General features: G+C 45.9%; 2 protein-coding genes across 5 annotated transcripts in view; one reads left to right on the top strand and one right to left on the bottom strand.

The window, feature by feature from the left end:
- Positions 1 to 6,010, top strand: part of GSG1 (germ cell associated 1) — an 11,457-nt gene extending 5,447 nt beyond the window's left edge. For both annotated transcript variants that reach the window (XM_086751509.1, XM_086751519.1), the window contains exons 4-6: positions 3,318 to 3,470; positions 3,597 to 3,708; positions 4,805 to 6,010. In XM_086751509.1, the coding sequence (XP_086607635.1) occupies positions 3,318 to 3,470; positions 3,597 to 3,708; positions 4,805 to 5,120 (581 nt within the window). In that variant the 3' untranslated portion in view covers positions 5,121 to 6,010. The remainder of the gene's footprint in view (positions 1 to 3,317; positions 3,471 to 3,596; positions 3,709 to 4,804) is intronic.
- Positions 5,947 to 27,444, bottom strand: FAM234B (family with sequence similarity 234 member B). 3 transcript variants are annotated; one of them, XM_086751486.1, is made up of 13 exons: positions 27,408 to 27,444; positions 21,134 to 21,526; positions 20,078 to 20,176; positions 18,114 to 18,302; positions 16,452 to 16,582; positions 15,649 to 15,796; positions 15,155 to 15,296; positions 14,351 to 14,494; positions 10,869 to 10,950; positions 10,503 to 10,658; positions 9,777 to 9,897; positions 8,378 to 8,604; positions 5,947 to 8,005 (listed from the first exon to the last, which is right to left on the bottom strand). In XM_086751486.1, the coding sequence occupies exons 1-13, from the start codon at positions 27,442 to 27,444 to the stop codon at positions 8,000 to 8,002; spliced, it is 1,875 nt and encodes a 624-aa protein (XP_086607612.1). In that variant the 3' UTR covers positions 5,947 to 7,999. The 3 variants fall into 3 exon arrangements, with proteins under 3 accessions (XP_086607612.1, XP_086607620.1, XP_086607624.1); XM_086751494.1 differs by having other exon boundaries at positions 9,777 to 9,894; XM_086751498.1 differs by lacking the exon at positions 27,408 to 27,444 and adding an exon at positions 26,944 to 27,037.

Genomic DNA, 27,444 nt, shown 5'->3' with positions numbered 1-27,444 from the left:
ATCTTGCTGTAGTGGAAGCAGGAAGTGGATGGATGCCACCTGATGGCAGTCCCTCCCACATAGGCTACATGTTGACCCAGTGCTTCAGTTTGGGGGTCTAATGTGGTGACTCTGGAAGCCGAATGACCTCTTACTTTGTGGTAAATGATCAGGACATCTGCAAGTTACACTTTCAGGGTAAAGTCCTTGCCTCTTCAAATACAAAACTTAATTTGTGTTAGGGAGCTCATCCCTCCTGTCTTTCTCACAAGTTTTAAATTATCCTGGGGATAACCTAGATGTATGTGTACATATGCAATGGGGATTTTACTTACTGAACGCTTTTCAATTGGTGTGAGCTTGCTAACAATTCCCTGAGATGGAGGCTGGAGGCAAGTCATTTCAGAGGATGTTCATATGTGAAGGAAAAGGCCTGAGATGCAGAATCCGTGTCAGCGTTCAAGCCATGAGAGGAAGGGCTGGAACAAACACTAGGGAACTGCAAAAGCCAGCAGGGAGATGAGTGCTTTCAGGGCAGGATGCCATCCAGAGGGACCTTGACAGGCTGGAGAGGTGGGCCCGTGCCAACCTCATGAAGTTCAATCAGGCCAAGTGCAAGGTCCTGCACCTGGGTCGTGGCAATCCCAGGCACAAATATAGGCTGGGCGGGGAATGGATCGAGACCAGCCCTGAGATGAGGGACTTGGGAATGCTGGTGGATGAGAAGCTCAACATGAGCAGGCAATGCACCCTTGCAGCCCAGAAGGCCAACTGCATCCTGGGCTGCATCAAGAGGAGTGTTGCCAGTAGGTCGAGGGAGGTGGTCTACTCTGCCCTGGTGAGACCCCACCTGGAGTACTGTGTCCAGTTCTGGAGCCCCCAACATAAGAAGGACATGGACCTCTTAGAGTCCAGAGAAGGGCCACGAAGATGATCAGAGGGCTGGAGTGCCTCTCCTGTGAGGACAGGCTGAGAGAGTTGGGGCTGTTCAGCCTGGGGAAGAGGAGGCTCTGGGGAGACCTTATAGCGGTCTTTCAGTACCTCAAAGGGGCCTACAGGAAAGACAGGGAGAGACTCTTCAGCAAGGCCTGTTGTGACAGAACTAGGGGCAGTGGATTCAAAGTAGAGGGAGATAGATTTAGATTAGATATTAGGAAAAAAAATTTTTACAATGAGGGTGGTAGAACACTGGAACAGGTTGCCCAAAGAGGTGGTGGATGCCCCATCCCTGAAAACGTTCAAGGCCAGGTTGGATGAGGCTCTGAGCAACCTGATCTACTTGAAGATGTCCCTGCTTCTTGCAGCGGGGTTGGACTAGATGACCTTTGAAGGTCCCTTCCAACCCTAACCATTCTATGATTCTAAGATTCTTTTTCTGACTTGTTTCACCTATTTTAAAAACACTGGCAAAGACTGCTGACTTGCTTTTATAAAGTGATGTGTGTTGCCAGGCGAGGGGTCCAGTGTGAGTGGCGTGCAGTGGCATCGCTGTACAGATTAACCTGGGTCAGTCTTGGCATAATAGCAGGGCAGAAAAACCTCCCCTGCTTATTCTTTTGGCAAACAGTACTCATGCAATTCAAGTACTGCTGGTGTTACAAGATCATTTTAAAGTCATGCAGATCTCCACTTCGTCATAAAATGAATGACTTAACTGCATTTACTGAATGACTCTTGCATTCACCACAAAATGCTCACTTCATAGGGAGTGGCAACACATTTTTCTTCTTTCTCACCTTCTTGCCCTTCACTCCCTGCCCAGGCCTCTGGCTCTGTTGCTTCCAATGTCTTCCTTATGGACTGTTTTCCTAAGAAAGGAGGTTTATGCAACCACGTGATGTGTCTTTGTAAATCTTTCTGTTTGTCCCCCCTCACACTCCTCCTACTGCTCCTTGTCTGATTGCAGCCCAACATAGAAAGGCCATGTTCTGTAAGAAACTGAGCTCCTACCAAATTAATTGGAAGATCACCGTGAGCTTAAGCATGACATTCATAATGACACTGTGGTCTTAACAGCTCTATCACCCACTTTTGCCCCTTCCAGCATATAGCATCATCTTAAGATGACCTTGGCCTCCAGCGCAGCTGCCATTATACAGTTGGAGAAGGCAGTGTGAGTGCTGACTGCAGGCTGGGCTGGCCGAGCTGGGCACCCGCAGAGCAGCTCCACGCTACATAGGCAGTGGTACAAGAGCGGATTACACAGCATGCGTGGTGAGCCTGGACTCACAGGGAAAGTGACACAGAGACCGCTGTGCATGCGTGGTGCCTGAAGCCTCCAGGACACTTTTGGCAGTCTGAACTCTAGTGAAATAGTCTCCCTGATGGTGCTTGCAGCAAGCAAGCCAGTTCCTTTAAGCAGGAAATGCAGTTCAGCAATTCCTGCTAAAGAGCTGGGTGACTCTCCGGCGCTAATGATGGTGAGGAGTCAAGTCAGTGCCGCATTAATGAGAGTTTTGTTCACACTCCTTTTCCCCAGCTGAATGTCTCCTCTGTGGTCATTAATAGTTGCTAACAGTAGTGTTCACAGTGCTGCTTCATTTGTCAGATTAATATTTCTTCCTCAGTTAATCCTGTGCTCTTCCACAACCCAGCATTACAGAGGATCTTTTCTCCTTCTCCTCCAAGTCCTACTGCACAGTGAGCTCAGCTGAGGACTGTGGTATCATTAAAGTCCCATGGATATCCCAGCATGAAAGTACCTGTACTCTGTTCAAACAGCAGAGTGGGTGGTTAATGTTATTGCCCTAGAGGGATATCTGCCCCAAGAAATATAGGCCTGCAAGGGGCCTCCTGAATTCCAGAGGCCAGGTCCCAGCCACTGCTGCGGAAGCATCATACAGTTCTTTTCTTAACCAGTTGAATCTTAGGTTAAAAGTAATTTCCTTCCATTGCTGCTATTAGAAACCTACTCTGAACATCACTACGCTAATGAGTAAGAATCTTCTAACATCCAGCTCAGATGTGTTCACGGCCAACCTATGACCACTAGGTCTTGTGCTAATACTCAACAGCTTTCCTCCTGCCTTCTCCTCCATGGCTTCTTCCTTGCTGTTTATGAATAACCCTGGGTTGTTTACAGACAGCTGTTTTAGTTCCTCCCAGCTTCTGCAGTACCAGAACAGTCAAGCCATCTCCCGAGACAGACTCTCTTTCTCCTTTGGCATAGTTTGAGCCCTTGCTCACAGGCTGGGGAGATTGCTTTTGGGTGGTTGGTTTTTTTTCTTCTTTGCCTTCTTTCTAAAGGACATCCTTTTAGGATTGGGTTGGGAAGAGGGAGTACTCTCCCTTGAACAAGCCATCCTATATTGATGCGAAGAGTCTCTGTTTCCTGGCAGGAATCCTGTGGCTGTCGCTGGGTTCAGAGATGCTGTACATCAGCTTGCTGCTCATCAGCTTCATCCTCCTGGTGGTGGAAATGCTGCATACTGGCAATCCTGTCTGTGGGTTGAAGCTCAACGCCTTTGCTGCTGTCTCCTCGGTGCTCTCGGGTAAGTGTGTTACTGCAGGCTTGGAATCACAGCAGCAGGAGAGCCTCCTCTCCCACACAAGGCTGAAGTATGCTGCTCTGGCTCCTGCTGTAACTTCTTTGCTTTCTTGGTTTTTTTTGTGTCCAGGTCTCCTTGGGATGGTTGCACACATGATGTACACTCAAGTCTTTCAGGCAACGGTTAGTCTGGGACCAGAGGACTGGAGACCACACTCGTGGGACTACGGCTGGGCATTCTAGTACGTGAGCTCTGAAGCCATCATCTCCTCCCCAGTCTTTTGGGCTTCAGCTATGCTACACCCTGACAAAACCCACCTCCTCCCTTCCTGACTTTCTGTGTTTCCAAAGACAGGTGTACCGTGGCTCTCCTACTGCTAATCTCCTGTCTTTGTCTCATCCCCTGCTTTAAAAAACTAGTTGCTGAGTTACTTAAATGAGTAGCTACCAAGGACTGGCAAAACAATGGGGTCACACCTAAACAAGTGCCTTCCACCCTGCTGACTAATCAGGTTAGACCCTGTGCTCGTTTGCCCTCTTTGGTCTCAGCTCTTCCCTGTGTTACAGGCCAGTGTCACACCTGTGACGATGCTCTCAAACAGGCCTTGTTTTTCTGCAGTTTATTAACTAAGTTCCATGCTGGTTTGCCATCTTCACTAGCCAATGTCCAAAGGGCCTATTCCTGCAGTATCAAGCCTAGACAGGTGCTTAAAGATGCGGACACTGTAGCCAGGAGGGGCAGCTGCAAAAAGTAGTTGGCTCAGGGTTCCTACCTCTAAAGGCTAAAGAAGCCAATCTCAGTTGATATGCTATAACTGACTTGGAGAACAGTTGAATGAGTCTTGCTATGCCCATGGAAAGTGCAGGCTCAATTTGCAATGCTGTACTGAATATGACCACATTGATTCTCAAGACTTAACACTCCGGTGATAAGTGCTAGCTGTGGACATCAAATGTCAGCACAACCATCTGGTTATGCTCATGGACGTGCCTCATGTCCAGGAAGACACTGAGCAGCCCTGCAATACAGAACTTGCTTCCAAGTTGTGCTGTCCTGCCCTGACCCATTATAGACTTTCCTGCTGCCCCTTTTATTTTCCCCGTATCCCTCCCTTCCCTTTAACCAGCATTTACCCCAGCATTCTAAGAAGGATCTCATGGTGGGATGACCCCTAAGAACGATAATGTTATGGGTCTGACACCGCCGGTCTTCCTAGTTCCTGTCTGTGCCCAGCAGCTTCTGCCTGGCAAATCAGGGTGTGTCACAGTGCGTGCAGTTCAATTCCTTACCCTACTTGGCTTCTCACCACATTTACTGTTCTTGTGTCTCTTCTTTAGCATGGCCTGGGTCTCCTTCACCTGCTGCATGGCTTCTGCTGTCACCACTCTCAACACTTACACCAAGACGGTGCTGGAGTTCAAAAGGAACCACATCAAGGGCTATGATGGGAGCTTCAAAGATCAACCTCAGCACCACCAGTTCTTCATACAGCAGCAAATAAGCAGCTACTACGAGCCCCAAGACAAGCCCCTCCATTCAATCTCTGAGGGAGTCGACTTCTACTCTGAGCTGCAGCAGAAAGTGCTACAGCGGGAACCAGAGCTGGAAGTGGATGAGGTCTTGGGACAGACAATTGGGGAGGATCGCTGTTAGGGATGCGTGCACAGGGACAGAGCAGCGGGGTTTGGGAAGCACAAGAGCTCTGAACCAAACACTAGCACCACTGTTAGAAAGTTCTTGAGGAGCTCTTCCTTTCTCTGCCGTTTGGGGAGCGAGAAGGTGGGCACTGGGCCAGGGCAACACCAGTGCCAACAGCAGCAGGGTGGGTCCTCCCTGATCACAGTTTGACAGGTGTCCTCAGCAGGGAAGGATGAAACTGGAGGGACATGTTGTTGGTGCTAGCTGTCTCTAAGCACTTTCAGACAGAGTTGAGACAGTTGTCCTAATCCCAGTAGTATTGCACCTGGGAATAGTCAGCGCCATCCAGCTGGCAAATTGCAGTGCTGGGCTTCTTTAGGTGTCACATTGACCTTCCCGCAACCTCCCCTGGTTCAGTGCGACAGTGAAGGGCATCAGTGCTCATATTGATTGGCTGTAATCCTCTCTGAACACCCTGTTTATTCTTCATTTCCAGGCCCAATCTCCTCTTCTCTCTGACCTCAGATTGAAAGTGCTGCTGCAGTAGGAATGGGAGGTTGCTTTCAGATATCTTTCTCCTCTTTCTTATCTGTAATGACTCCCCACATCCTCCCTTCTTGATTTTTCCCCCAAAGTCTCGCATTCTGAGGTACTTTCCTGTCTGTCTCTTTCTACTGTGCTTCTCCACAACCTTTAAGAATCCTTGGCCGGGCTTTTGCTTTTTCCTTTGTTTCTCTTAATCCGTCCCCTTTTCCCCATTGTAAAAATATCACAAGCAATCACCAAATCAAGCAAACTCATAATCTCTCCAAGGTGAAACACGGGTTCACGTGACACATGATGCTGTACACAGTATTTATTTGCTCCACTGCAGTTCACAGTTCAAATACATTTTCCCAACAATATACAGACAGAGTCTTTATTCACAGTGGGGATGCGTGTGTGTGTGTGTGCGGGCAGGGTGAGTTCACACTATTGGAGGAGCTAACATCACTGCACTTGAATATCAGTTCTCTCAGGAAGAATCTCAGAAGAGGAACTACTTCAGGTAACAGCTGCTTCACCTTTCCCAGCAAGGTGGTGGCTAGACAGGAGGGAAGGGGCACTCCTGTCTAATCCTCATATGTTACTGGTCCTCACACTTTCAGTCCCTGTTATGCAGCTGTAATAACTGACTATAAACAGTAACCTATGTCTGGAAGAAAATGCCAGGCCTAGAGCCGTTGCTACAGTTGTGCTAATATATACAAAGCTATTTACACAAAAATACCATTAAACATATACAAACTGTTCACAGGCTCTGACATTAAGAGAGCAGGGCCCAAGGACCAGCCTTGGGGCTTGCAGCTAATCCTGAAGGGCTATCCTGGAAGCTTTATATGGAGATGCAGGGAAGGAGAAGAGAGAGGGTGATATAGCAAGGAGAGGTGTCAAGAGCCTGGGAGAGCAAACCCATGGTAGATGTGCCCATCTGGAGGGAGCGTCAAAGTCCTGCCATCACCTCACCACTCACAGGGAAGTGCAGGGAGGCTGTAAGGGCACATGCCAGCAGGAGGACAGGAGAGTCCATTGCAATCCTCACCTCCACTTGGCTCTGCCAGGTGTATCTAGGTCAGACCTAGAAAGGCATACTGGGAAAACAGTTTGTATGTTGTTGCCCTGCACTGTGGGGAGCTGCTGGGGCACCAAAGTGGTTGCTTTTTATATGGTCGTATCTGTTACAAGAAAATTAATGCAGATGCTCTGCAACTACAACACAGGAGACTGATGGCACACTGAGGCACAGTTAAAAGCACTAAACATACGGTGAGCAAATGTGCCTTGGCGGTAGTCCGTTCCTCCTGGAACTGCACACAGGACTGGGCTGGTAAGGGAATGGTAAAGTTGAGCCCAGAAAGGGGTAAAATGCACAGAAAAGCTTTCCAGTTCTGTCTTGTCTAAGCCTCTCAACCCTGAATCAGTGTTGTGAGAATCAGCTTTGCTGTGAATGGATCTAGTGTGATCTTACAGTACCAGTGGGGAGCTGCTGGGAATCTATCCCAAAAGGGCTGTGATGCATTTGCAAAGGGGGACTCAGCCCATTTGACTGCAGTGTAATGTTATAGTGATACTTTGGGTTCATAAAAAGCTTAGGGACGGATAGAAGTAAGATGTGAACCTATCGCTTCTACATCACCCACACGAACCTGTCCTGAACTTGGGAGTGGGGAAAGAAATATACAAGTGCAAGGGATGGCAAATGCTGTGGGTAACATCTTTCTTTATATCAGGTAATTCAGCTAGAGGGCTAGTTTGTTTCTGAGTTTGTGGACAGAATGGAGAATAGGACTGAGAGCCCAGGAAAGACTGTAGACAAGACTAGCCCTGCAGGAACCAGACAGAGGCTTCTCTCAAAAAAATATAAAGATTAAAGCAGGTGGTGTTCTTTAGCCACACCATTTGCCTTGAGTCATCATGGCCCACTCTAGGCCTACAGCTTGTTTGACTGCCTGGGAATACTGCTTGGACATAAAAAGGAGGGTCCTAAATCTCATTCATAAATTAAACATACAAAAAATATACATATATTGTATAAATTGATATATATATATATAAAACCAGGTTTTATATATATATGTATATAAAATCTAAATTCACATTTCTGTGTTACCTGGAAGGAAGCATGCAAGAACAACATATGGAGGGGGAGATGCTGAACAAGGTTCCTCTGGTACAGGACAGGTTTGCCTAGGGCAAACTTGCCTCCAGCAGCATTCCCTGGAAAGTTGAAGAAAGGGGAAGTGCTTTTAGCCCCCATTCCCTCTACACAGTGGTTTTCCTGAAGATCCACAGAGCAGCTTCCTGTATTCTCCATACAGGCCACAGGTCCAATCAAAACCTGAGGAACCACCAGGCTAGAGCTGGAGAAGGAAAGGGAAACAAAAAGTAAAGCCAAAACCTATTATCATCCGGTCTGGTAGAGAAAAGTGTTAATTCACAGGTCAGCAACTGAACCTGGGCACTGCTACATGGAGGACTCTTGCTCGGCCATGTCAAATCAAGCAACCTCTATCCCACCTCCCTGTTCCCTCTAAGAGTCTCTCTGTCCCTTGTGATCATCACCCCTGGTTCTTTCTAAGATCCCCCTCCTTGTCTAATTGCCAAAGTACAGCTGGGCCTCACAATCTATCCAGCTTATGCCCAAAGGGGGAGACCATCATCTTGCAAACAGTCTCTTTGAACGCCACCAAAAATTATGATGCAGGGATGTAGGGATTCCTACACAATCTCACCTTCTGAAGAAAGTCAACAAATTTCAGCCGGGCAAGAAATCGTCTCACTTCTCCACGGCTGATTTTGGGAGTCGTGGTGTCCTTTAGCCACACCATTCGACCTTGACTCATCATGGCCCACTTCAGGCCCAGCTTGCTGACTGAGAGAAATCCTGGCTGTTTTTCAGAGGTTGCAGTTGTTGTCACAGTGATGTGAAACGCATCCTTCTGGAGATCATTAATTCCAACTGATGCATCAGAAAAGGGAGAGAAAATGTTAGTGAGGAGTAAATGATTACATTTCTTATAAAATAAATCTTACAGTCTTTACTCAGTCAAAACATCCACTGGACTGGGGGTATATTCAGTTTGACTTTACAACGGCATGTACCTCTGTAAATCAGGGAAACTTATTTTAAGTTAAAAATTTTCCATGGAAATAAACTGAAATTTAGATCAGAAGTTGAAGGGTTTGGTTCCAGATGATGTTTTTGAGCTTGACATAGGAGATGCACATATTTCAATAATGCAGTTCACTTTCAGAGAGCTTTTCTTCCCACATCTGTTAGCAGATCTTGTTTTACCTCTATAGAAGGGGAAATTGCAGTTCACTCCAATCACTGCAGAATGACCTCTACAGACCTTAGAAATCCCAGTTTCTAATAAATTCCTCTAAAAATTATATTCCTGTTGTTCTTACCTGAGCTGTGTTTTTGATACAAATCCAATTAGATGAATCACTACGTAGCAGTGATACTTCCTGGCCTACAGGACTCAGTGCTGAATAAACTGATCTTTTATCCCACATCTTGCCATGCTCAATAGGCTGGCTGTTGGTTGAACTGCTTTAGAAAGGGCAAGGAAATCCAACAGGGACTGTACAATGTTGGTGACGAATGTACACGTATTCTACAATGTAGAATGCAGATGTTATATACAGATCTATTTTTTCCCTGAAAACACAGGTTTAAACATTTTGGATTCCCCCTTTCAAAAAGAAAGTGGAAGAAACAGCACAGCTGCTATGCCAGAGAGCAGAAGATGACCAACAAAGCCAGAAGTGTATATGAGGTGACAGAGAAAAGTTTCATAGTGATTCTTCATGCACTGCCTTAAATTGTAAATAGCTCTGTGGAACGCAAGGGAACTTCTCTGATGTAAAACATGCATGAAATCAAACTCAAACCTTTCATTGCTTAAATATGTGCAAGAAACTCGGTGGGTCTTTTATTTTCAATGTAGGGGTTGGACAGGACCTTCCTTCAGGAGGCAGATGAATCTTATTTCCCATTGCTGGCCTATGTGTGGTGGACCTGAGGTGCTACCTTTAAAGGCACAACTACATCCCATTATTTCTCACAGCCACCTCTCCCTCCATATTTCTTTTAGCCTAGGTAATTTCTCCTCCATTTGTACTCACCTGCTGAAGCAATGACTTTGTCTGTTGCATTGGTGAGGTCCAAAAGGACTGTAGGAAAAACAGGATGGAGGAGATAAAGGTGGTGCAGACCTGGGCGCTCAGGTCCGGGCCCAGGTTGCTGCTGGAACAAAGGATACACAAACATTACAGCTGGCTGGCAAAGAGGAGTCTAGCTTTGCCAAAGAAATAAGTTTTCTGACACTGCAGTGTCTTGTCTTTACATGGATTAAATAATCAAAAACTCTATGGTTTTACAAACATGAAATTGTAGAAAGTTTTTTGTTCTAAAACAGAATTTGCTCCACAACTTCTGTTTGGTAAGGCTGAGATCTGGCTCTGTCAAAGTCAGTTTGATAGGTGAAGCTGAAATCTGGAAGTCTGAGTCTCCATGCTGACTAGGCTGCCTGTGTGCAGAGAAGAAGCACTCAAGCTGGAAATAAATCTGCAGTAAAAATACCTAAGTGTTGCAGAAAAGAACAAAATTCAGGCAGAAAGTTTTGGTTTTGTGGATGTGAACTTTCTGTCAATTAAGCTTTCTGGTGAAGAATTTGCACACAAAAACTCCTATGTTCAGGCTCAGAAAAGTCAGTGTCAAAGCAAGAGGAAAAGATGTCCCTGACAGCCTTAATATTGCAATTTTAAAGTTAAATTACTTTAGGAATAGAAGACAGAGACTGCATGTGCCTCACAGAGAAACCTCAAAGTGAAGACAGGATGCTTGCTCACCAAACTTTGTAACACAGGCTGTGCTTCATCAGCCCAGAAGAGAAAAACAGACTTCTTGTCCAAGGTCATGACTGACAGCGCATCGAGTTGTTGCTTCTGCCACGGAAGTTCCTGGTTCCAAACAGGGAGGCCGGATTTGCCGTCTATCACCACCACCTCAAGGCAGGGGAGAGATCTAGCATTAATGGGAATCCAGGTGTGGGTGTACAGAGAGACCCCTTGCAGTGGCATGGCCTGTGCTGTTCCCTTTTATGCCTGTCAGCCACAGAAATGGGAAGAGCGAGGAGCAAGGAATGATTGTCCCTTTCAACCCAACCTCCCTCACTCCTATGCTGCCACTGCCCTCCTTGCCTTCACTTGTTTTACCTTTTTGTTCCCATCTCCAGTCTGTGCTTGCAGCATGAAGTCCAGAGTTTGGTCAGCACCAAAGTAACCTGGTACAGGCTGGCTGCAAATTTGGAAAAAGAAACACTCAGTCCCATGGAAGAAAAGCAGAGATTCCAGATGGAGGCAGTACAGTTGCTTTCATCCTCCATTCTGCCTTCTAAAAAGGCAGAATTTGCCATACTGAATAAGACCTTTCATTCACTCAGAACTGTTCTGACTGGCAGGAACCATTTGTTGGTGGATCAGAAAAGTGAAAAATGACCGAGCAGCCCATGGTGCTTGTTAGCCATTCTTCAGAGTCATCTGTGCAGGGATCATCCCTTGCTGGGCTGTGCAGACATCTGTTTAGCACCCCGTGACATGACTCTGTATTATTCTTTCCTTCGCACCAGAACCTGTACAGTTTTGCTATGGTCATAAAAAATTACCAGCCCTTTCAAAACGCATCAGCAGATGTGTAATTCCCAGGCTGCCTTAACTGTGTGAAATGGCTCTTAATATACTCACTATTAATGTCAGCCCATGATTCTTTGTTTTCTTACTGCTGGCGGTTTTACAAGCCTTTTTATAACCTTCAGCAATTTAAATTAAGTTCCCTCTCATCGTCTCCCTTCTGGGTGACATAACACTATTACTTGAATATCTCTCATTATAACTGTTTTCTAAACATCTTCCTTGCCTTTGGCTTTCTGAGTCTTATCTCTGTCTTCCTTAAATTCACCACAGCCAGACACAAGGTTCTAAATAAGCACAGACGATTCCTCAAAACTCATAGAATCAGAAATTTTATGGCAAGGCAGGATCATCAGAACATGTCCTCTCTCTTCTTGTTAATGACAGATGGCTGTACTTCACCCAGTTAACCAAGTATCAGTAGGCTGAGTTTGACTAGTTCTACCAGCCATGAGAGTGAGGCTTGCTAGAGAAATACAAAGATGAAATGAATTCATCACTTCTTGTGACAGTCAGTTCTAATGACTAATCTCACCCAAATAAATATGCTTGCATTTTCATTTTCTTGAACATGAATGACTTTTGCTCCAAGGCACTTGTTCTTGCTATGGCAAGATTAAAATGCCTGTTAGCTCCCATTACTTACACGTGCTTATGAACTCACCTCTCAAGCTTCTCTTTGATTGTATAAACCCATTGACTTAAATCTTCCATGCCAAAGCGTTTTTTTTTCCCAGCCCTTTTCTCCATTTTTCCAGCTTTCCTTTTAAAATGTGCATACCACAATGGTGCCTGAACAGCAATGCCATAGTACAGCAGTGGCTTGACTATTTATACCTACTGTATCAATGTCATTCCCTTTACAGACACCTTTGGCAACCAGAACCAATGCTTTCAAGGCAGTATCACGGGACACTCCTATAGCTTAAAAGCTCTCCAGTAGCAACAGGAAGTAGCAGGTAGTTCTATCCTATGTGTATAAACTTAAAACCTCTCCTAGGTGCCTCTTCTTGTGTCCCTTATGAGTTACAGTCAGTGGCAGATCCCATAAACTGAATGCAGGCAGGCACATGTTATTTTAGATGCTACCAATCAACTGAAAAATCCCCTGGGCACTTTCGCAAATGAACCAGAGGCTAGTAATTATTCCTGACCAACAGTAATCCCCACAGTAACCCGCTATTAATCCTTTCTCATCTGAAATATCCATTTACAACACAATTTTCAAGTGCTTACTCAATTTCATGGTCTCTGAACTTCATCCTTGTTTTATGACTACTGATTCTCCTTTATAGTTTTCCAGGGATCTTGTCAAAAGCTATCTGGAAATGCAGCACATCTGCAGCAGCTAGGTTGCTTTTCTTGGAGACTGTTCCCAAAGAGCTGGGCTCAGTGTGCCTGGCTGGAGTGGTGTGCTTGGGGCAGGTTTACCCAGGAAAAGGGGAGCTCAGCTGGCTCTGTAAGCTTTGTCTGATGAGGAACTGGGATTGGGTCTATTTGACTATCTGGTGACACCCCTGAGCTGAATTTGTCCCCCAGCCTGTGTTACTTAAGCAGAACTTCCTCAAGTCCTAAAAAAAAATTACCCTCTTAAATAAATGCTTGTCCACAATATATTCAGTCCACCAGATTTAATCTCTCTTAACTCTGAGAAAACAGGCAGTCCAGCACTTTAGCACAGTGGCCTTGAACAAGAATTGCCTTCATTATTTTTCAATGCCTACCTGGCAGCTCCTGTACATGTGCTGTACTCTGTCCCTTGGAGGTCACAGAACCAGAAAAAACAGGGCTAGAGTGCAGCAACCTGGAATACTAGTTGCCCACAGAGGTTGTCGGGTCTCCATCCTTGGAGATAACTAAAACCTGACAGCACACAGTCCTGAGCAACTTGCTCTAGTTGAGCCTGCTTGAGCAGGTAGGTTGGACTAAGCAACCTCCAGAGGTGCCTTCCAACTTCAACCATGATGTGACTCTGTGAATGGAACAAGTAAAGCAGTTTTCAACCCTTCTTGATTTGAACTCATAAAATTTTTCCAATTAATTAGTGGGTCCATTTAGAATTTTCTTGTGTATATCTTATTTCACAGCATCTATGAACTGGCTTTGCTTAGTCAGTACATACTTACCCTTTGAACTAGACCACAGACATGTCCAGAAGTCTGCAGGCTCTGGGCCCAAAACACTTTTAGTCCATCTCTTTCCCCATAGCAAGATCACTGGCCATAAGCTATTCCTAAAGCCATTGCTTATGTCATCAGCCCTTAAAAATCAAACCTTACTGAACACCCTTTCTTTTTTTTCTTAATGAAGTTCTAATACCTTCTTCCTATTGATGCTCTTGACACTCAGGTAACACCGAGGTGAGAGCTGCTTTCTTTCCTCTAGATAGTACAGCAAGCAATTTGTTTACCATATAATTTCTCTCAACTGTGTGCAACTGCCCTATGCAAATATTTAATACTAGGCAAGATGAAATTGCTGGCTATTATCAGCTCACGAGATCTGGCAAATTACTTAATTTCCATGTGTGAAATTAGAAGATGAGCAGTATTATTTTAAGCCATCAGAGTGCTCATTTTCAACTTGCAAGGAACATTAAGATCTACGGGCCATACTCAGACACCTTCTCTAAATACTTAATATCACTAATGCAACTGCTCCTCTCCACTGAGCTGGCAAGTGGCAGACCTGGACTGCAGATCCACTGAATCACACACCAGTAATCCCCTGAATTCCAGTGCCTCACATCAATGTTAGGGACCTGAATCAAGCCCCGTATTTGTGATCACTCACAACCACACAGCTCAGGTTTCCAAGCTTCTGTTCCTTACTCCCTCTGCCCTCCTTACTTGCTCAGCGATGAATCTGCACACCTCCAGGTTTTAGACTTCTCTGCCGACATGGAAAATTCTTCTCAATTGCTTTCTAAGAGGCCTATGTGCTTAAAAGTGAAAGGCAGGAAGTGCTACAGGAAGAAATAGGACAGAAAAATGTTCCCAGTATATAACCTGCTGATGTTCTGCAGTTCCAGGGTCCAGCGAGGCTCCAGGTCCTGTCCCTGCAGTAAGACCAAGCCCTCTTTGGTTGTGATGAGCAGGTTGCTGCAGTTTGTGTCAGGAGCCTTCATTGTCTGCAGGAAGTCAACACCCCCACTGGGACAAATGGAAAGCAGAGAGGAGATTCTGAGACTTGTATCTGCACATCTCAGCACTAGCTGCCCATCCACATAGCAATTCATCCTACCTAAGATTTGAACTATTCTTGTAGAAGCCCATCTTTTCCCCAGTGATGGAGCGTAGCTTCCTTTAGGGGTTCCTCAGTTAAATGGGTTAAATTCAGCTGTGGGCTCTTCTGAACATCTTAAATTATTATAAAAGCGTGGAGTGTTGGGGTTCACATTTGTGAACCCTCCCTTTATTCCTATCCAGGCTGACCTTGACCACAATTTGGCAGTAAAGAAGAAGGAGCTGAGAAATCCAGGCCCACAATGCTGTATATAGACTGAGCTTCCCAAAGGGACTCTATTAGCTGGAAACCTTTTTTTTTTTTTCCCTCCAGGCATGCATAGGGGGTGTAAGAAAGGAACAAGGAGCAGGAGTTGCAAAGGACTCCCTTTTACCATACTCTGCACTTTTGCTAGGACAACCACAGGACAGGGAGGAAATAATGGGTTCCCCAGAGTACTGTTATCAACTGGGCAATGGAAAGAAGGATAGTACTGAAGTAGGAGGGCCCATCTCTAGGAGCACTAAGAGGTGCCTACCCTCTCCTTCCTTTCCCAGCAGGAGCAAGATGACAAGGTTATCTCCTACCTGTAAATGTCAATGAGCTCTGACAGGTTGACAGATCTGCGCTTTTCCCACTCTGGCTCCTCCTGCTGCAACATTTCAGGAAAGTTGTCTCGGTTTCTGGCTTGGGTGAAGATATCTCTCAGAGCAACTGCTTGAACATTACCTGCCAGGAAGAGTAAAGATGAGAAGTCCTGCCTGCAAAAGTTAACTCCCTAGTAGCACAGAGGGTCACTGGGACCACTGTGGTTGTGGTAGAAGGCAAAGAAATGCCCAGAGCTGGAAATTCCCTGGTATGATGTGTCTTTGGGAAACTCCAAGGTATTCCAGGCTGGCAGGTATTAATGCTCCTGCACTTTTCCACACCATGGCAGTGAGACTTGTTCCCATGCCCTCTACTCCTACCTTTTACAGAAGAAAGCATGGTAAAGACATCCTAGGGATACTCTAGGGCATTTTAGGTAAAATTAATGTTTTATCTGAAAGGTGAAGTTCTGGAGAGGCAAGGTGCATCTTACCAAAACCAAACAGGATGTAGATGGCTCCCCGGCTGGTGATGTGGACTTGTGGGCCAATCACTTTCCCTTCTCCATTGGTGCTGTACCTCACAGGCCCACCCAAAGCAGTCCCAGTCTTTCCTGACACCAAGACGAAAAACATATCAGGCTGCAAAGAGAGAGATGTAGAGATTTTTAGCAGTGCTTTCATGCCCAGTCCCCACAGCATGAAGCTCCACTGCTCTTCTCCCCTCAGCAAGGTCTAGCTAGTGGTCTCTTTCTCTTTGCTCAGTCTGGCTTCCTGGGACTCTCACAGTCAGGCTTTTCTCTTGATCGCAAATATATCAAAGATGGAAGGGACTTCAAAAATCTGCACTCTTCTAACAACGGTCATGCTAAAATTGTGGGGAGGGATGAGCATAGAGGAAATCTGCATCTGAATTAATCACACAAGTATTTATTTCTTTTGGATAAACAGAATGCTTTCTCCAGAGATGTATCTCAACATGGCCATCTACACTGCTGAGAAACACTCCAAACCAAGCATTCACTGAACAGAAACAGAAAATTTTCAAGTCTCAGTCAGGGGTAAATAATGACCCTTCTGTTCATTCACAGCTGACAACAAATGCAGGTAGTGTCATTACTGCTTGATCTCAGTGCTCTGACCTATTGAAAGAAACAGGGTGTTTTTCAGGGAAATCTAAGGCAACAAAAATCAGGGGCTCTTGCAGCTATTAACTACAGCCTTTCCACATCAGGCTCCCTGTTCTTTCTCTAGATAATCAAAGTTCTTTCAGACCTTGAGCAGGGATATGCTGTACCTGTGTCTCTTTGAGGGCCAGAACAACAATATCCCTAATCCCATCTCCATCCACATCCGGAAGAGTTGCAGCTGGTGCAGCCAGGATTCCACTTGAAAGGTGGATAGAGTTCAGTGTCCAGATGGTCTTGCCTGTGGGAAGAACAGGGTGAAAGAGACCTGCAGCACTTGGGGAACCAGTGGGCATCCCCAGAAGGTTCCACAAAACCTTCTTGAAGGAGGGAGCAAGAAAGGTTGTTTCCACCATTATCTGAGAAGAAGAAAGACAAGCTTACAAACTGGGGCAAGCTGCAGCGGGAAGCAAAGTTCTTCCCCTAGCATTTCTTCAGATAATCTTTGAGTCACGCCTCAAGTCCTGCTGTGCTACCTTCTTAGCATCTCTCTAGAAAGACCTGAGCCCAAAACACTTCCTGAAATAGCAGAGAATATTTGAGGTTCACTCTTTGAAGGAGAACCTAAATGACAGTGCTGCTCAGTAGGACAACAGTTGTTTTCCTCAGCCAGCAGTAAAGCCTGTAGGTAGATGCCAGGAAAGGGCACAGATGGACAGTTCTGATATTCAAAGTGCAAATCTGTGTCTCAGTTAAATTCCCAGTAGCAAACAGCGACTCCAGCATAGCATGCTCACTCCACCTTAGGGTGAAAGCATGTTAGCAGACGTGATGTCAAATTGTTCAGCTGTCCAGCATGGACCCAGCTGGAAACTCAGTAAAACTTGACTTGCAAATTTGCAAATTATCTTAAAAAAAGCAAAATGAAATTAAATGCTTTCACTTCTCCATGATTCTTTTTGAATCTTCCATGATTCTTCATGATTCTCAGTCAGAGTTTAAAGATACTTTTCTGTTACTGCTGCTGCTGTGTAGAATAGGGTTTTCCTTTGCATGAGAAAGGAAACCAAAATCGGACCGGCAAACACTTGCGCACATTACTAACGCTACTACTGCTGGTAAATGAGACAGCCTACAGTCCATGCAAACACTATGCAAGTAATCTGGTCCCTAAAAACATTTGAAAGGTAAGTGCCGCTGCTCATTGACTAGATCTATCACTTAAACCCAAGGTTTCTTGTATCTCTCCATTCTGTGTTCTGATTCCAAAACCATCCCTCTACCTACCTATGAAAATTTCTGCCAGTGAATTAATGTGGTAAAACAGCCAGGAATCAGAGAATGGAAGTGCACATGATCAAGTGATTAAAAATGCAATATTAATTCACATCTAATTAATTCTTCTATGGGGCTAATTTCTCTGGAAGTTTACTGGCTGTAGCATATGTCCTTATATAACTTCTTCAAGAATGATGTTCAGTTTTTCAGTGCTGTTAGGTAGGTGCTGAGTTGTACTAACAGCTCAATGCTGATGAGAACAGACCTTACATATCCTTTATGCCATGGGGATGCTACAGGATAAAATTAACACTTTGAAACGTTCTGAGATGGCAGGATGAAGAGGCTGCCACAGAGCAGCAATTATATGGATTCTCTCTTACCCTGTGTAACCAGAAACTCATTACTGCTTTTGACTCTTTTCTGTGTGTCACTAGATAACAGTGACCATGAAGTGTCAGCACTGAATCACTCATGCTTATTAGTCCTTTAAATAAAATAAATAAAAAAAAGAAGCAGCAGCATATTTCTAATATGCTGGTAGTTGACTCTACCTGTGGAGGCACTGAGAAGGCTGAGGAATTTCGATGTTCCTGTAACAAGGCAGACCGGCTCTCCGGGTGCCCCCAGTGACAGCCCTTTGCATTGCACACTCCGAGTCTCCTCCGGAAGCTGGATGGACCACAGTGTGCTGCCATTCATACCAGAAAGTGCCACCACAGTTACGGAGGGCCTAGAGACACCTGGAAGAGAGAGGGGAGAGAGAGAGTGAAATCCCTTGGCATGAGAGGCTACGTCCATACTGCCTTTGATCTTTGCGCTTGAGTTCCAGCTCTAGCTCCTGGAGCTGAGTGGCTCAAGCCAGTCACATCCACAACGCCTGAAAGCAAAGGTCAAATCCCACCCCAAAGCTGAGTCTCTCTGCCTGCGGAGCCTAGCAGGGATTTCCAGACAAGTCGGGCTGTCAGCCAGCAGTGCAGACAACCATGAGGTTAGACCTGAGCTCAGAGCAAGAAATGTGTCAGCTAGGCACAGAGGAACCAAGGAGGGGTGGTGTCCACTATGTGCGTTTAGGATTGTGACATGCTTACACCTGCTTTAGTACCTGCTTTTTGTCTTCCAGCATAGCTATAGCCCCGGATGCAGCTAGGTATGATTAATTCCATTCAGAGCATGCTGAGAACTGTACATGTGTCTGTGATGAAAGAAAAATACAATGCAAAGGCAAAATACAGAACATAAGGAAAACCTCCACAAACTGAATACAGCCTTTACAGCCTTTATCTCCCTCTCTCACTTTCTTCTTTAACTTACTCTACAGTTGTCTCTCTGCTCTACAGGACTGGCTGTGAAATGCCAAGGGCCTTGCTTGGGCCATGGAGAAGCAGTATTCTCCCTACCTTCTAACTACATTTTTATTACCCTATTCTTTGAAGAGCCAAGGCATTTTGCTCCCACAAGACTTCTGCTCAGGCTGTGCAAGCTATGCTGAATATGTTTCTGAGACTGAACAGATTCATGTAATCTCAGGTGATGCCAGGCTGGGCAGATGCAGAACAACAGGCAGCTGGGAACCTTCAGGACTTCAGAAACCCAGCACAACAGGATGGCACCGGACTCGGCAGCCCCTGCGTAACAATGGCCAGGCTGCTGCTGTGTTACCTGAGGGGTGCGAGGGTTAACAGAGAAAGCAAAAGCAGCCAGGAGGAGGAGGCAGATCGATACCTGCTAAAGTCAGTCACAGTAGACTCCCTGACATCAGCCAGTCTATTATCTGTGAATTAACAATGACTTGGAACCTGGCAAGGATATGGAGTGACCTGGAGAAGGCGGCAGCAAGGTGAGGGTGTCTTCTGCAACACTGACCTATAGCTGTTCAAAAAAATCCATAATGCTCCCTGTTGGCAAGGAACTGGCTAGTTCAGAAGAACCAGAGCACTCCAACAATCAGCTCTGCCACCATTGTTCTTGTCACCAACCACCCTTGGTAACAATCAGGACACTGGACCACAGATCAGGAAAGAGTTCAGACTCTACCACTGAATCCCATCTGTGACCTTTGTCAAGCTGCTTCCCTGCTCTGTGCTTCCAGCTCTGTGCCTGTAAAATGGAAGTAGTTAGACTGAGCTCTTTTGTGAAGGGCTCTGAGAGACAACAAGGCGGGGAAAAAACCTACCTTATTTCCAATGGCTAATTGTAGAGCAGTGCTTTCTGATCACTTTTTCTCTGCCCCAAAACCAAGTGTGCACAAATACAGGACAAAGAGATGGACTTGCCCCAAGATGAGATAAGGAGAAGTAGATGACATTGACTTAACAGGTATGGGAGCACAGGCTTGCAATGAAAATTATGAGCAGCATGACAAAGCACAGGCACAGAACAGCAGCCATTTTATGGAACTCTGGAAAGAGCAATGCAGCGGATTTGCAGTGGCAGGAACTCTTCCTGTGTGTAAGACATACAAAGATCTGTACTGACACATACAGAAAGAGTAACGGAAACAAGCCGCTGTGCTTACCCATGACACTAGCATTCATCAAGGCAGTGAAGACAATGAGGATGTCAGGGAGCCCATCGCCGTTCACATCACACAGCTCCAGTGGGGATAACACACCACCTGCAACAGTCACAGCGAATCACCACCACTATTGTCAAAAGGGCCACCCAGTCCATTTTCCACACTGGGAGAGGAGGGTTGGCCCAGAAAAGAGACTCGTGGACAGCCAAGCCTCACAGAGTCTGCTAGGAAACCACCAATGCTAGGCAGCTCCCACCATGGCAAGATCTTTCATGGCATGGAAAAGCAGAAATGTAGTATCTGCATCAGAAAAAGGAAAGGGAAAAATGGAGGAGCTAACAGAAGAAGATTTCTGCTTCCCACTTCACTTTCTGAGGTGATGTGGGAGCCACGTATCTTACAAAAGGCTTAGATTTGGAAGCCAAAGGCAGAAAGCAAGGAGGGAGAGACATATCTAGATCTGGTAGAAATTATTTCACAAACTGCTGTTACATTACTGCAGAAGTCAGAACAGTAGATACTTTAGAAATGTTACCAGTGGCCTGTATAGGACAACAAAAGATCCCGAATGTTGATTTATGGATTCAAGCAGGACAAGAAGACAAAAGAAATAAGGTTAGTTAAGCCAGTTAGAAGACACAAAGACTTCTATCCCTCTCCTCTCAAACACACCCACACACTTCAGTGCAGAGGTGCTGGTGAAACCCAGGGTGTAGAGAGGGAGGTGCTATGTTTTAAAGTGGGCTGGGCCATCTCCATCTGGAAGAGAGCACCATCCGAACAAAAAAGGCAGGATGGGAGAAGAGTCAAAATGCTGTTTGGTGTTGACAGAAAGAAGATTTTGTGGCACTGTTATCTAATGATGCCAGATTTCACAGGTCTCAGCTTGAAGAGTGAACAGGACGCAGCTGCCTGTCTATTACCTCGGAGCATCTGCAGTGGTGAGGAAGGGCCTCTGCTCCGAGCTGGCTCTCCCAGATAGGTCTCTCCCGCCGATGCCCAGCCTGGGAGCTGCCACCTCCCCCACGCCAGATGCTGTTCCTGGGGCTTTCTCACCTGCTCCCTGACCTAGGTTGCGGTTCCAGGTGTTATGCAAGTCTCTAGGGGGACAGGGAATTAGAAAAGCGCAGACCAACACAAGAATCATCGAGATCACCACAGTGAGCAAAAAGATTGCTGTGCGCAGGTATGGCATGAGGGAGGGAGTAGCCTTCTGCTCCAAACTCCCAACTGTCTCTGCAGGATAACCCTCGGGCACGCTCTCTGATGAGTGCTGCTTTGTCATCCCAACCTCCACATCAGAGTCAGCATCCTGCACCTCCTCAGGGGGGCTCTTCCCATTCTTGACCCCCCCATTCTTCTGGATGTTGAGCACCAGGTCATCCTCACTTTCATCACTGTCAGCCTGAGTGAGGGGATCATATTCCCCGAGGTCTGGGCTCTTCTTTCCTGAGGAAAGAGAGAGAGAGAGACAATTAAGCAGAAGATCCTCGCTTTTGCAAGATCTCAGTGGACAAAAGGCTGCAGCAGGAAGTGATACAGAAGGGAGAATAGCACAGTCTGCATTTTGCATGGATCCAAGTGAGAGGCATGAGAGAAAAGACAAGGTCTGTCCATGTTTCAGAGTAGTAGTTGCAGGAAAAAAGATGATAACAGTTTATTTCCCCTAGATAAAGGTGTATATATATAATATCTATATACATACACACACACACACATATGTATATGTATATATATAGAATTCATGGCTGATTTAATTCTAATACTTTCCTGTTTGGTAATGAGACACACTGACATGAAATCATACTTAATGCTCTGAGTACCTAAACCGCAGCACTGTCTTGACTTCACACTCTGAACTCCTTTAATCCCACCACATTCCTTCGCTTGTAGTCTGTGTTCTCTGAGGGGGCCTCACTTGGCAACTCATTTTTCCCTTGGTCCTCCTGCCTGGTCCAAGCAATGCTGCCTTCTAGTATGCCATATCTGCTGCCCTGCTTCATAAGGGATAGAAGAGATAGCGCACTATGTACAGTTTCTCTGCAGTGCTGGTAAAAATGGGCATTGATTCCTTGAAGATGAGGGCAAAGTGATTTTGCCATTTTGGACCAGTAATATGCTGGTGTCTGAAGGGATGAGGGCTGCCCTTCTAAGACACTACCCTCTCTCAGCATGGCTTAGTACTGCAAGAGGGAGCACTCCAGCCCCTGCAGTAGGAAACCACAGTGCTCCTGCTCTGTTCCTGCTCCCACCAGAGTTGACAGCTTGTGCTTGGCCTTGCTGAGATAGATAACTTAGTACTGATGCCTTCAGGTGGTGGTACGAGAAAGTAGCTCAGCTCTCGGTGTCTCTGCTGCAGATGCCTGGCACATGGACGACTTCTCCCCCAAGCCCTAGACAGCCACGGGGAGTGTGACGAGGGCAGGTGCAGAGCCCAGTCGTGCATACTGGCGTAAGGCCAGGGCCATCTGTTTATGAGGGCAGGCAACATCACGCAGACTCACTGCCCTGAGCTACGAGTGGAGGATCACGTCCCAGGGAGCTGCCCTGCACCACCAGGCTGGGCATGGAGCCATGGCCACTGCTCCAATGATTGCAGAGTCTCAGTCTATTTCTCTCTCTTCTGTTCCAAGGTAGGACTTTGCTATCCCAGATATTTGCCTCATTTCCCTTTGCCTAAAGCGGACCCGAAACAGGAGCTAACTTGTGCCTGAAAATGCTTGAAGTGACACATGCAAGGCATAAATAATAAGCAAAAATACGCAAGCTGTAACCACTTTCTGACTCTAAGATGATGAGAAGGCTTTACAGAGTGGAAATTTAAGGGCTTTCATGATTATTCCTGCATAAGATAATATGCTTTACTTCTGGTTTTCCTGTTAAAAGGCAGACTCACAGTTACAAATGTACTGTAGTATCTAGTTAGTAGAATATACCTATTATACACCACCTAGAATCTATTTTGCAGCACGTGCATCTCATTTTTTTTCTCATTTCTCACCCCACAAAAGGACCTTCACTTCCCCTTCCTGTATCACTTATAAATAGTATTCAGTGTTCATTTTAGGATTTAAGAAAAACTGTCAATCCCACTAAAGGACAAATGCCCCACACTAAGTGAGGCAGCCAGGACAACCCACCCACACTGAACAGAGGGAAATAAAGATATCTGATTAGATCATCTATCAAAATCAGACCCTTCCTTTTTGAACTAGGGACTCGACTCGCATCAAAACAATCTGGTGCACATACACACTCCAAAAAGCTGTTGCTTGTGGAGGGAGAGCACCCAGAGAAAAGATATTACATTCCTATGGGATGGTCTGGCGTACCCCCTGTGAGACACTGTGTTGTCTCATACAGATCTGGCCTAAACACGCGTTCAAAGTGTGGGCTTTTCAGGAAGTCTTTATAACCTTGGCTCCATCCTGCGAGCAGCACAGAAGGCCACTGACCTCGGTGGCACACAGTTCTCCGCTCAGAGACCACAGTGACAGCACAGTGTGAACTTCCCGGATGTCTATACAATAGGTTGTGCTGACAAGTTGCTGAAAGAGTACTCGGTGAAAACAAGATATTCCAGAGAGGACTCGCTGGCAGGGTATTTGCAGCTTCTCGCTACAGATCCAGATGTGCCAGTTCAAGCCAGGTCAGAGTGGTATGAAAAGCAAATGCTGCTGGCCCAAGAGTAAATGGTATTTAGCCTGGGAAATCAAAGTCAGACAGTTATGTTAAGTAGACTGCTGCTGATATTGGAAACTAGTGTGCTTTGAGTAAACCAACTCAACAGAATACTTACACTTCAGATATACTGTTTTTTGTTGAATTATTTTAATTCCAGACAGTTAACCCAGAAGACTGAAACCTGTTTTTCATCCTTGGGGCAACTAAAAGCATCGACAAGAATAAGCTCTATCTGGAACAGTTTTGTTCTGGATCTCCAGGAGATAGAAAGGACCTCAAAACTATGTCTCACTCACTCCTTGAACTGTCAGGGAGTGAGATATCGGCAACATCAACAGTGGTGTCAACCACAGATGATCTGTAACAGGAACACCTTTCCTGCTGAGAACCAATGATTAGAGACTAGAAAGCAGCTACTACATAGTAATGACTTACAGCTTTTGGTGATATACATAGGAAAGGATCTATGGAGTTAGAGGAGACCTAAAAAGCAGAGAGCTGCTCAGTCTTATTTCATGTCTAAGACTGACCAGGAACCAGAAACTGGCATTCCTTCTCCCTATCTTTCCTCAGAAGGCTAGCTGGCACTCTCACAAGACACAGCCACTCAGTAAGGTCAGGCATAAAAGGCCCTGCTGATTTTTCTTTAAGCCAAAAGGAGCAAAGACATTGACTTTTAACAACGGTTGCTGGAGTACTCTCTTAGCACATGGGAAACTCACCTGCGTATCCAAATCTCAGAGGACTCAAGCCCTGATCTCCCACTGTTTGGAAAGAGCCCTAACAATCTACCTGTAGCTGTTTTGGGAATGTGTCTGGAGGGCTGGCAAGGACGTGCTCAGCCCGGCCTCCCAAGGCTGTTCTGCAGTGCAAGGAATACATAACTCATGATTCACCTGGCTGGAGAGAGAGCAGAAGGAATGTGACTCTTCACCTCAGTTTTAGGTCACTTGTTGTGGGAAGTAGGGATACCACACCTGGCTTCCACTAATCACTCCCAAATTATTTTTCAACAGAAAAGCACAGAGACAGAAATAGCAGTAAAGGATGTATGAAAACAAGGGCAGTCTCACATCATTTAGGGAATTATGATTTATTTAAAGTGCTCCAGAAGTCAATTTCTTTCTGTTCTGCTCAACAACAAGGTTCGGGCTAACTGAAGACAGTTTGTTCATCAAAAGAAAGCTAAAACTGCCTCTGTTGCAGGTGATCAGCTGTCAGAAAATCCAATACTGTCATGCAGTTTTCAACTTTCCATCACAGAAGCAGAAATGCTAAGACTCGAGTTGGCCTCTTGGTCAAACTCTCACCCTATTTCCTGAAACGATAATCACTGCGCAACCTTCACGACAAATGCACTAAATAAAACAGGTATAGTAAATAAACTGCTTCTGTTCTGACCTGGTCTAAATTGTATTCCATTTTTTTTTCCAAGGCAGCAGTGATAAAACAGAGGTTGCCAGTCACTGGCCTGTGGTAACAATCAATCTGAGAAATTTTTGCTCGTAGTCTGTGGCTAAGTTACTGGTCATGTCGCCCCAGATTTTTTTTTTTTTTTGCAGCAACTGCAAGAACAAGCAAATACTAAAGAAGGAGTTTTTCAAAGGCAGAAGAGAGAGAAAATGCCCCAAACTTACCAACTTTCAAGGGCAGGTGACTCTAAACTACACTTTATGATTTTAAAATTCCCCTGTTCATTTTCCTACCAGTACTTTTCACACAGACAGCTCTTGCAACTATTGCAGAAGAATGTGACCTCTCATAGAAGAAAAGATGAATCATGTGATCATGATTTGGAAAGGAGGCATCTGTGAGGTGATGTGTGTTGGAATCAGGTCCCACTCATAATGACATACTCATTTCTAGTGCTGGTGGCTTGAAATGTATTAATTGTAATCTTTCTTCTGTTTTTTACTTACTAGAAAGGTTTTTCTTTGCACTCACGTTGGAGTGAAAAGAGCAAATCTTGGACTTTAGACAAGTATAATTTTGTCTTCATTATTCCAACAATGACATATTGTTTCTAGTATCCTTTGTACTCATTTCACATTCTATTTATTATTTTTTTTTTGTTCCCAGCTGGTAGTTGGCAGGCACCAGTCACTGCGTACTGCAGACGTATCTCTAAGCCCGTGGGGAGACAAATTGCCACATATTGATGTAATCAATTTAATAAGATGCAGCAGGAAAAAAAACAGCTATAGCAATAGGCTTTCTGCTTTCTCATTGCTGTTGAAAGCTGCATTTTTCAAGAGTTAACCACACAAACAAGGTATGATATATGCAATTTAACCTAAAGATGGATGCAAGAACAGTTTTCTTAACTGCAGTTGCAAGGCCTGTGCTCTTTTCCAAATCAGTGCCTCTCAACAGCAGATATCAACTAGATCACACTGGTTCCAGAGGTCCTGGAAGAGATCTATACTTGTTATTGTCCAGTTTCCCAGTGGTCACACCCCAACACACATACACTTATGCCTACCAATTGACACTTTTCCTACATAAATTTAAGTAAAATGTATTCCTTCCCATTTAGACAAACATATATATAACCAGGAAGAAACTGATTTCCAAACAAAACTTCTTTGAACGAGATCTGACAGGCACTACATAAACTAAAAAATACTGACTCCTGGTATGGGTTACTAAAAGCTGGCGGGAAGGGCCCTGAAAATATTACTATGATCTTCATGGACAAATGGAGAAGGAAAGTATGACCTGCCCACTGAGTGCAGCTTCACAGACTAGGGCACTGCAGGACCATAGTGTGCGTACACGGTGCTGGGAAGGAGACTTCTCCCAGCAGCGCACAGCGGAGCCATGTCTCTGTCCCATGGCTGTCCTGAAGGCAAGACATGATCAGGAGGGGCAACGAGGCAATTTCTCACTGGATTAATGCAGCCAGGCACACTGGCACTGTCTCCAGCTCATTCAACAGCAACTAGTATGCTCTCAAGATCTGGTTTTGCAATGTATTTGCATTCCTTTCTAATCTTTTCGCTGAAGAGAACGGTTGTTGGACTGCTGCTCACTGCCTTATCTTTGGAAGAGCAGGTTCCCGCACACAATGGTCCCTTATGCTTGAACGTCCTTTCATCTCGCTAAAGATCTCTGGCTGAAAGGTACGCAGAGGTGGCAGGCAGACCTTAAACATTTACTTGGGTAATTGCAGTAGCGCTTACCGAACTTCTGGACAGGCTTTTGGGGGTAAAACCCGGCAGGAGTGGATCAGAGAGGGACTAACGCTTTCTCGCGGTGGGGGCGGCCGTTTTGAGCCCTGTGCCCATTCCCGCGCGGCCTGCGAGACCCGGCGCGGCTCCTCACCAGGCCGCAGCCAGACCCAAGCCCCCCCCGCCGCCACATACGAGGCCCCCGGAGCCCCGAGGCGCTGCCCCGTCCCCTGCAGCCCGCCCCCTCCGCCACGGGATCCGGACGGAGGCCGCCGGGCCCCCTCGCACCGCCTGCGCCCCCGGGGAGGTAGGGCCTCGCCCCACATGGCCACATCACCATGGCAACGCATCCCCTCGCCCCCCGGCAGTGACAACCGCACCTCCCCGCCGCCGCGGGCAGACCCAGATGTGGCTGCCTCGGCTTGGATCGGGTCGGCCCCACGCTCCCCTCCCTCCCGCGGGTGCCGACCCCTTACCAGGCAGCTTCAGCGCCCGGGACAGCACCGTAGCCAT

The sequence above is a fragment of the Chlamydotis macqueenii genome, chromosome 1 (assembly GCF_036417535.1).
Source record: "Chlamydotis macqueenii isolate bChlMac1 chromosome 1, bChlMac1.mat, whole genome shotgun sequence".
Classification (NCBI taxonomy): domain Eukaryota; kingdom Metazoa; phylum Chordata; class Aves; order Otidiformes; family Otididae; genus Chlamydotis; species Chlamydotis macqueenii.
Note: the sequence above shows the minus strand (reverse complement) of the source record. Positions and strands in the feature narration are given on the sequence as shown.